We start from the raw sequence: 9,573 nt of genomic DNA, 5'->3' as shown, positions 1-9,573 counted from the left end.
CCAGTCCAGTTCAGTCCGGTCCAGTCCAGTTCAGTCCGGTCCAGTCCAGTTCAGTCCGGTCCAGCCCAGTTCAGACCAGTTCAGTCCAGACCAGTCCAGTCCAGTCCAGTCCGGTCCGGTCCGGTCCACCAGTGCGTCTCTAAACCAATCATTTCAGTCAGATACATTCCACGTTTATCCTGCTTATTAAAATGTTTCTGCAGGTTTTCAAGGCTTTTTGAAACCATTATGAATTAAATTTAAGACTTTCTGCTTCAACCTGCAAAGTGGGGATAAATGTCTCTTAGCCAGTACGGGCCGCTAGCCGCTAGTTAGCATTAGCATCAACTTCCTGAAATGAAATGAAACTTTTGCCTGAAAGAAAAAACTAAACTGTCCAACAGAGACAAAATTTAAGACGTGTGATTATTTAAGGCCGACTTTTTGTTTTCTATTAACTGGTCTTAATTTAAGGCCTTAGTATTAGATACGTGAATGTTTTTAAGGATGTGTGGACCCCAGGCATCAACCAGCTGTAGGTTATGATGAAGTCCTGCGAAGTTTGTCAGCTTGAGGTCTAAAGAATGACGGCAGTGAATTCACTACTGAAGCCAACTGACGATGGCCTTAAAGGCAACATTTCAGCGTCATAACGTTAGAAGGCCTCGCTGTAATGAGCCTACTTCCTGTAAGCTACAGGAAGCAGCTTACCGTTCCGTCCTCCATCATCCGCAGACACGAGCCGAAGTCGGCCAGCCGGATGTGACCGTTGACGTCCAGCAGAACGTTGTCCGGTTTGATGTCTCTGCAAAAGCAACATTCAAACGGTTACAGCGCCTGCAGGCTCCACCAGGGGGCAGCAGTGGAGCCGTTCCTCCGGGCAGCAGCTACCTGTGGATGTACTGCTGCTGGTGGATGGAGTGGATGGCCAGAACCATCTCTGCCACGTAGAACCTGGCCATGTCTTCAGGGAGACGGTCCTCAAACTTACTGAGCAGCGTCAGCAGGTCTCCGCCCACGTAGTAGTCCATCACCAGGTACTGCAGCACAGCAACCAGTCTGTCAACCAGTCTGAGCAACATCAGGCTGTTCAGAATCCACCACACCTACCAGGAAGTTGTCATCCTGGAAGGCGTAGTGCAGAGTGGTGATCCACTGACTGTCCCCTTTCACCAGGACGTCCCGTTCCTCCCGGAAACACGCCGTCTGCACAGAGGAGACGCCGGCGACATGTTGGCAGCATGTTGGCGGCAACCTGTGACGAAGAGGAGGAGGAGGAAGGCTGGACTCACCTCGGCTCTCTTCAGCATCTCCCACTTGTTCAGGATCTTCATGGCGTACACGCGCTCCGTGTTCTTCATCTTCACCACGGCAACCTGCAGCAGCCAGAGAGTCAACACGGCCAACCATGTTCCAACACAAGCTGATTATTCTAATAATCAATAATCTATCGATGATTCTCATGATTAAATTAAACTCATGTTTTCATCTTCAGTTAACTTGATAAATAGATTCTCTCTCTGTGTCCTTGTGAGCGACGGATCTTTGATGAAAACAGAGCGGCCGTTTGCTCGCTCTGTGTTATGCTAGTAGCAGTTAGCTCTCGTCAACAACTCTTTGGCGGATGTGAGAGCGCTGCACAACGCCAATAATCATCCGGCCTGAAAGCATGGAGTAAATAGTAAAACATAATTAAACGAAGCTTTGGGGCAGATAATTTGCCTGAAGGAATTTTAATAATCGAGGAACTAAAAACATTTCATGAATCTGTGCAGCGTTGTTCTGTTTAAAGATGGCCGCCGTCTCTGGATGGATTGTAAAGTTGTTCAGAGCGACAGGATGGCCAGCAGGCGAAGGAAGAAAGCTAACGGCTAACAGCAAATATGATGTAAAGGTCGGATAAATGCGACATAAACACTTTGCTCCTGGAACAAATCAGATTTCTTGGTCATGTTTTTTGCTCTTTGAACAAAGCCTTAGATGGATCCAACAGATCATCTATCAGAAGTCAGAAGTTTTACCTGAACATTTGTAGCAGCCGACCGCATCAGGAGTCTCTAACTTTACCAGAAAATGTGATTTTCTGAACGTTTTTCTACATGGAACCTGAAAACCAGGCAGGATGATCAGAAGGAAAGAAAGGATTCTTCTTTATTTATCAACTCAACAGTTTCCCCCCACAGCATCATCCTGCCACCGCCATACCCGACAAATTGTTGAGTTTTGTAATCACCTGAGCAGATGCTGCAAACTGACATTTTCTGTTTTTCATGTTTTCTGATCCTTGGCAGCTTCAGGTTTCATTTCTCCACTAAGGAGTTTTAATGGAGTTTGTTTTGGGATTAAACTGAGCAGGTTCAGGGCAGAGCTGCACCTTTAAGAGCTTTGGCTGAGCAAAAGCAGCCACACCTGGAATACCTGCCCGATCACGGCTCAGGACGGCTGCGGGCCGGCCACGCCCGCTCCGCTCCGGTCTGTGTGCGTTTGTCAGGACCGAAGCGAAGCCGTCGGGGCGGGGCGTTCCCCACCAGCACAGCAACACGGTGCTAGAAGTGTGTTTGAGTCCCGAGGCGGCGGGCAGGTGTGGCTGCGGCACACCTTTCCTCTGGTATGTGGGCAATGCACACACACACACACCCCAGCAGCGTGGATCAGCTGGTTGCTCAAGCGAGCGTTCCTGAGGAACCTGTGAGCGAAGGAGGAACGCTGCAGCATGAACAGGAAGTGCAGGAAACGCTCACTTCCTGTTGGACCTCATCCCGTCCACATCCTTCCTATTCTCAGGAATTTGGAATAAAATCCAAACCCAAAGGGAATTCAGAGCTGCTCTAGAAACTCTGTGACTATTGGTTACAGGTTTTAACCTCCGTCTGAGCTCGGCTGCTGGAAACAAACAGAAACAGGAGTCCAGTCGGATCAGAACCGATCCCAGCCTGGAGTCACTCAGAGCTGGAAACAATAAGTCTCACAGCCGAGAGGAAGGACTTCCTGTAGGAGGGAATCCAGGCAACTTCCTGCTGATCTAGAGTGACGTTTCTACGCTCCATGACTCACCAGAACCAGGCGGTCAGGACGCTGCTAGCATCCAGCAACCCAACGCCTCGCTGTGAAGCTAACATGCTAACTGAGCCAAACAGCGCCTGCCCAGACTTATGAGGGAAATAAAACGTCTCGATTCATCATTTCACAGATGACATTCAGATTCATCTTCATTTTAAGTTCAGTTTTCAGCTAAATCAACTTTTTGATTTTATTCCAGTAGCCATGTTTCCATCCAATTCTCCCGCACATTTTGAGCAATTTTTTAAAAAATGTTGTAAAACAGAAAATGCTAATTCTGTATTCTCATCTTCTGGGTTGGAGCAAATCGATCCTGCCTTGTTACACAGCTACGCATGGCTGTGATAAACAGGAAGTAGAGGTTGCTAAGTAACTGAATTTCTTCAGTGTGGTGCCTCTGGTAAGGCTCCAGTGTTTGGAGACGTTTGCTCTGTTTTGGTTCATGTGGTTCCTTTTCTTCCTTCGCGCAGCGAGTCCTTCTCAGAAAATCACAAGTGAGCGTAAAAAATGTTTTTACATATTTGGAGGATGTTATTTTGAAATGTTCCATTTTCATCCACTGTGATGTTTCACACAGCATCAGTCTGACAGGCAGGACCGGACCGGACCGGACCGGACCGTGTTTGTGTTTCGATGGGGAGGGGAGTCATGTGACCTTTAGTCATGTGACCTTTAGTCATGTGACCGTGATGCGAGCGTTAACTGAAGCAGAGGTCGGTGGTCGGTCAGAATATTTTTGACGTCTGTAATTATCAGCCCAAATATTAAAACTGCATGTTGCCGACGGCAGCAGGACTCGATGGCGTCAGCGTGACGTCACACTGGAGCCCAGATGTTCAGAGTCGTAACCCATAGCAACAGCAGCTGCTTTCAATCTGACATATGATGATCTGTATTAATAGAGAAGTTAATAAATTCCCAGGGTGACGGTGACCTTGGACGGGTTGCAGCAGAACCATCTGGGGTGTTTACACGGCGAGGCCCGGCTCCCTGCTGGACCTGGACTTTGACTGGACCGTTATCGCAGCGCGACGACCGACAGCAGCTGCACTGCGGCGCTGCAGCCAGAACAAACATCATGCTGGGGTCAAAGTTCACCAGCCAGCCTGGCCAGCAGCTCATGGACCCAGGTTCTGGGTTCTGACCAACAATTTTAAACTGGTTCTTCTGACCCGGTTTAGACCCAAAACCCCTTCAGCTTTGAAACTGTTTCCAGTCAGGAAGTTCAGGATTTTCATCAGGAATGTAAAGAAATGATTTAACTTTTATTAACATTTTTAAATACGTTTATTTAAGTTCCCCCAAAATGAGTCTGAACCAAAGGAATCTTCCTCTCATTGGTGCTTTCAGTTTGCAAAACAAAGGAAGATAAAAGGCCACAAGGAAGAGAGGAAGGAGATGAAGAAGGAAAGGAAACGAGAGAGGGATGCTTACAAAAAACAGAGGAAAGAAAGAAAGAAAGAAGGAGGGAAGGAAGAAAATGAAAAAGAAAATTAGAAATGATAAAGAAAAACAAAGAGAAAGAGAAACGAAGAATAGCAAGACTGAAAGAAAGATGCAAGGGAAGGAAGGAGAGAAGGAGGAATGTAAGGGAGGAATGTAGGAGTGAAAGAAAAACATGAAGGAGGGATGAAGGTCACAGAGAAGGAAAGAGACGACCTTTAGAGACCAGGATGGAAAATAAAGCCTGGAAATTAGAAATATTCTCCCATCCCATTTCTATCCGGACCCGGAGAACCTGATCCACTTCCAGACAGAACCAGACCGCTGTAGAACCGGACCAGAGTAGAACCGGACCAGAGTAGAACCGGACCAGAGTAGAACCGGACCAGAGTAGAACCGGACCAGGAGTCCTACCTCCCCAAAGGCTCCTCTTCCGATCACCTTCAGCATCTCGAAGTCGTCTCTCTTCAGCCGCATGTCCTTCACTCGGCTGGTGAACGGCTTCACTGCAGACACAAAAACACACGTCGGACCTCAGAGGTTCTGGAGAACACCAGACCAACAGAACCGACCCGATCAGGAGGCGCTGGGGCCCCGCAGACCGCCGGCCCTGCAGCATCTTTAATTCATCTGATCTGGGATCAGATTTATCTGGGTCACTCTGACGCGGAGCCCAGGATAGAAACCACAGAACCAGAACCAGAACCGAGCGCAGGCAGGACCTCGGGCCGGTTCTGGAGAACTTCCCAGACGGATCCGATCCAGATCTTTTTCCCCCTCAGAGGAGGATTTCTGCTGTGTCACCATGGCAACACGTGATGGAGCCTCAGTTTGTTTTCAGATTAAAGACTTCTTCAGAAACGTCTGCGTTTCCCCGGCAACCAGCGGCTCGTTCCTGCTCATCATCGCAGGAACGTCGGGATAATCTGGACCTTTAATGATTCAGGAGGACTGATGCTGAAGTGAAACATGCAGCCTCATCAGTAACTGGTTAAATGTCTCCCAGTTGGTTTCTGACCCAGTTTTTCAGAAAAGTCCAACAGGTTTGATGTTTGGATGAAGACCAGGGTTCTGCTGGAGCAGAACAATTTGGCCCAAAATGACCAGATAACCAGGACTGAGGGAGACACCCAACCAACACCTTCATCCTGCAGCTGAAGGTCCAGAAGGTCCAGACTTTCTGGACCTTCTGGACCGAGGTCCGGTGTTCAGATGAGGCAGAAGACGAGACCTTCACATCAGTCAAGCACGTTGGAGGAGGCATCATGCTGTGGTCAATGTTTTTATCAATCTCAGACCAACAGGTTCCGACCGGAAGATGATCCAAACACAGAACCAACCGGGTTCTGGAAGGGACATTTCCACTGAGCGGTACGGAAACGGGCGGTCCGGTACCACACAGCCCCGGGTCCGTTTCAGTTGACGGTGCGGTCCGGTTAGGGCGGAGCTTCTGGCGTCACTCAACACGTCCACAGAACCATCAGAACCTCTAAGATGATGATGATGATGATGGTGTGTAAGTCAACATCTGCAGTGTGACGAGAATTCATCACACCTCTAACCAAACAGCTGGACCATAACCGGCGTACCGACCCGTTCGGTACCACTGAGAGGAAACGAGGCTTTTGTTTCTGGATCCTACCAGAAACCTGCTGAAAACACTGCAGGGCCACTAAGAGGCGCCTGAGGAGCAGGTAAACATCAGGTGGTGCTGATGTCACAACCTGTGGGCAGGATTTCCATCCTGTGTGGAGAAAATGGATGATATGAATCTTAACCTGATTGATCTTCATTCAGCTGTGAAATGTTTCATTTTCCTAAAAAAGAAAAACAAAAACGTCTCGAATGCGTGAGTAAAACTTGGACCGCCTGGCTCTGAACCGACTTTGTTCTGAAGAGATCCATTACAGATAAGAGCTGTGGGTTTGGTTCTGAACAGATCCGACTCTGCTTTACAGCAGCTCTCATCGTTTTGTCCGTTTATTCTGCTGATGTCTTCACGCACCGTTCAAACCGACGTTAAACCTCCGAATTCAGCAGAACCTGATCGGAGCATCTGAGCCTTAAGCAGCTCCTGGATCCAGGTCATTTAAATCAGGACAGGCTCTGAAACAGGGACAGACTGAACCAGGCCAAACTGGGCCACCAGGCAGCTGCAGCCTCCACGCTCAGCCGGGCCTGGTTCTGGCTGTGAGCAGAACCAGGTCCGGACCGGGACAGCCTGGAAACGGACCTCATCATAGGCCCGGTTCCCCTGCGACTCCTCTCATTGGTGATGGGCAGAAAAACCTACATTTTTAAGTGGTTGAATCAAGAAACCTGCAGATTATTTGATTTTTAGGTTCTATCCTCTTTAAAGGGGCAGTAACGTGTTTTCCAGACACATGGTGTCATTTTAATCCAGAACCTGTTACCTTCTGTTGTCAGAAAATGATACATATATCAAATATGACAGGATACCTTGAAATTGGGCCTCTGTCTCTTTAAATCTCCTGCTCTTTCTGAAGCTCTGCCTCCAGGAAGTCATCCCAACATGGCTCCTCTATTAACCCTTTAAGGTTTTTACCGTCGTTGCTCTGAGCAGCAGCTCCTATAATGAGCTCAGCAGCTGTTTGCTAATTGCTGCTGGCTAGTCTGAAGGAGATGAGAGGGGGAGGAGCTGCATCTCGAAGGCGGGGCTAGGTCCGCCCAGGCGTTTTGGACAGCTGAATGGTTGCCATGGAGATTTAAGGATTTCTCAAACATGCATGGAAGAAAGCAACACTGCAGGTTTGACTTTGATGACATTTTAAGGTGACACTGCCCCTTTAAAACAAGACCAGGAGATTTAAGTGAACCAGAAATCAGTACTGGCTCAGTTAAAGCCTGATCAGTGGCCCCAGCATGTTGGACCTTCTGGAATAATCCAGATGAAGCCTTAGAGCTGGTCTAAGTAAAATCAGTGACTCTGGATCTTCTCCGCATCATTAGAGGCTCAGTTGTGGTTCCTCTGCTCCTTCCTCCCAGGACCACACCCACAGCTTTCCCAGGGATCCCAGAACAGATCCCCGATCGTTTCCAGAGCTCCCATCAAAGCTCCTGTCATTTCCTAACCGGAAGAACCCCGCAGAACCCGTCCAGATCATCCCGCACCCTTCAGATGCTCCCGGTCCGGACCTGTTCATTGAGAAGAGCCGGTTCCGGTCTCGGTTCTTACCCCAGTTCAGGAACTCGGTGATGTGCTTCTCCCTCTTCAGCGGGGAGTTGGAGCACTCGGTGTAGAGGCAGAGCAGCAGGTCCAGCAGCGCCTCCACGCTCAGGCATCCCGCCTCCTTCTGCTCCAGCAGCAGCTCCTCCAGCCGCCGCAGCCGCTCCTGAGCCGACATCCTACCCGGCTGGGACGCTCCGCTCCCCCGATCCGACTCCCGCCGCCGCCTGCCCCGCTCACCGAGTCTGCGCCGCCGCCGAGGCTCCGCTTCCTGCCGAGGCTGCTAGCAGCAGCTAGCCCGTTAGCTCCGGGAAAACATTCCCGACATTTTGAGCCGCCGGGATGTCGCAGAGTTCTGGCCGCCTTGCGCTCCGTTACAGCCGGCCCGTCGCGTCGTGAGCCGAACAGCCACCAGGCCCGCGGCTGTCCGCCCTGCACATCGGCTTTAATCCGGTAAATCTGGACTTTCCGCTCAGAAATCGGGACGTCGGTAAGAGCGTCGACTCTCAGGCTGACCGCCGCAGCTCCATGTCCCCCGGTCGGTCTATCAGTCCAGGAATGCAGCCAGGAGTTCCGAACCTGAACCGACTGGACTCGGGGCGTCCGTCAGAATCGGGCCGCGGTGTACCGGGGGTCTACAGGCGGTTTTTGGTCAGTTTGAGGCGCCTGCCGGTGTGGCTGATAAGTGGGAATATGGCTGAATCCAGGTCGGATCATCCAGAACAAGTTGAACGTGATGAGCCTCATTTCCGGTCAACGGAGCTTCAAAATAAAAGAAACTTATTCAGCAGCGTTTTGTAGCGTATTTTTTGTTTGTTTGAAATTTGTAATAGTCTTCTGAGTTGAAAAGCTAATTTTATTTTTTTGTGTATAGGGGGCAGATAAAAGTTAATACGTCTTTCTGCTTCTTTTCACGCATGATTTCTTTTAGGTGTTACATGAACTATTTATATTTATTATTGAGTGAATGAAATAAAAAAAAAATTTCATTATAAATAAAAAAAATTAAAGCTTGGTAGTAACTTTCCATCCATCCATCCATTTTCTTACACCCTTGTCCCTAATAGGGTTGGGAGGTACTGGTGTCTCTCCAGCAAATGTTTTGGGCGAGAGGCGGGGTCACCTGGCTGCCAGTCTGTGGCAGGGGTAGTAACTTTGTGACGCACAGTTAAATTGTTTACATAAGTTCCTTTATATTATTATTATTATTATTATTATTATTATTATTATTATTATTATTAAAGTTGCTGTTTTTAGAATAAAATATGTTTTGTTTCCAGCCACTGGCCAGTTATTTCAGGTGTAGCAGCAGCATTAAGGCATATGTAGGTTGTATGTATATATTATATATAAAAAAAGGTTACTAAAAATACACTGTACACTATTATAACTTAAAAAATACTGTTGAGTTAATTAGAATAGTTTACTCCAACTAACTGGGATTACTACAATAGACTGTTTACAATGTATGAATAAAAACAGATGTGCAATACCAGCAGAAATGTTATTTAAAATGAGTAAAATTGTGTAAATACCAGCAGGCATGTAAAAACAGATTAACACAGAATGCAGCAGTCTGTCACTGCAGGTCAGCAGCAAATTCAGTGGATCATGATGGTTTGATAAAAATCTGAAATTTATTGCAGTGGATTTCCTGCAAATGCATGTTTCATTTTACTAATTAACCAGTTCAGTTCAGTAACATGGATTGTGTTGCACTTTCAAATAAAGCTTTTCTAAATAAAAGACAAGAATTCCTACAGTTTCTTCATTGTACAGTCAAATGCTAATTCCATCTATTTCCAGCAACAAGAACTTCATACTGTAAAAATACCAGAAAACATTGTGATTAAATATGTCAGTAAAAAACAAACATCTGAGTACGCACGCTTCAGGAACATCTG

At 47.8% G+C, this 9,573-nt stretch overlaps 1 protein-coding gene across 1 annotated transcript in view; it reads right to left on the bottom strand.

Moving 5' to 3' along the window:
- cdc42bpb (CDC42 binding protein kinase beta (DMPK-like)) overlaps nucleotides 1-8,444 on the bottom strand; it is a 25,638-nt gene extending 17,194 nt beyond the window's left edge. Inside the window, exons 1-6 of the mRNA XM_016662121.1 lie at nucleotides 7,679-8,444; nucleotides 4,897-4,988; nucleotides 1,272-1,355; nucleotides 1,090-1,185; nucleotides 871-1,019; nucleotides 677-784 (exon numbers count right to left, since the gene is read on the bottom strand). Coding sequence (XP_016517607.1) covers nucleotides 677-784; nucleotides 871-1,019; nucleotides 1,090-1,185; nucleotides 1,272-1,355; nucleotides 4,897-4,988; nucleotides 7,679-7,847 — 698 coding nt within the window. The 5' untranslated portion in view covers nucleotides 7,848-8,444. The remainder of the gene's footprint in view (nucleotides 1-676; nucleotides 785-870; nucleotides 1,020-1,089; nucleotides 1,186-1,271; nucleotides 1,356-4,896; nucleotides 4,989-7,678) is intronic.
- Between the last annotated feature and the right edge of the window lie 1,129 nt (nucleotides 8,445-9,573).

Source organism: Poecilia formosa, unplaced genomic scaffold, assembly GCF_000485575.1.
Source record: "Poecilia formosa unplaced genomic scaffold, Poecilia_formosa-5.1.2 Scaffold360, whole genome shotgun sequence".
In the NCBI taxonomy this organism is placed as follows: domain Eukaryota; kingdom Metazoa; phylum Chordata; class Actinopteri; order Cyprinodontiformes; family Poeciliidae; genus Poecilia; species Poecilia formosa.
This window is presented reverse-complemented; position numbering and strand designations above follow the sequence as displayed.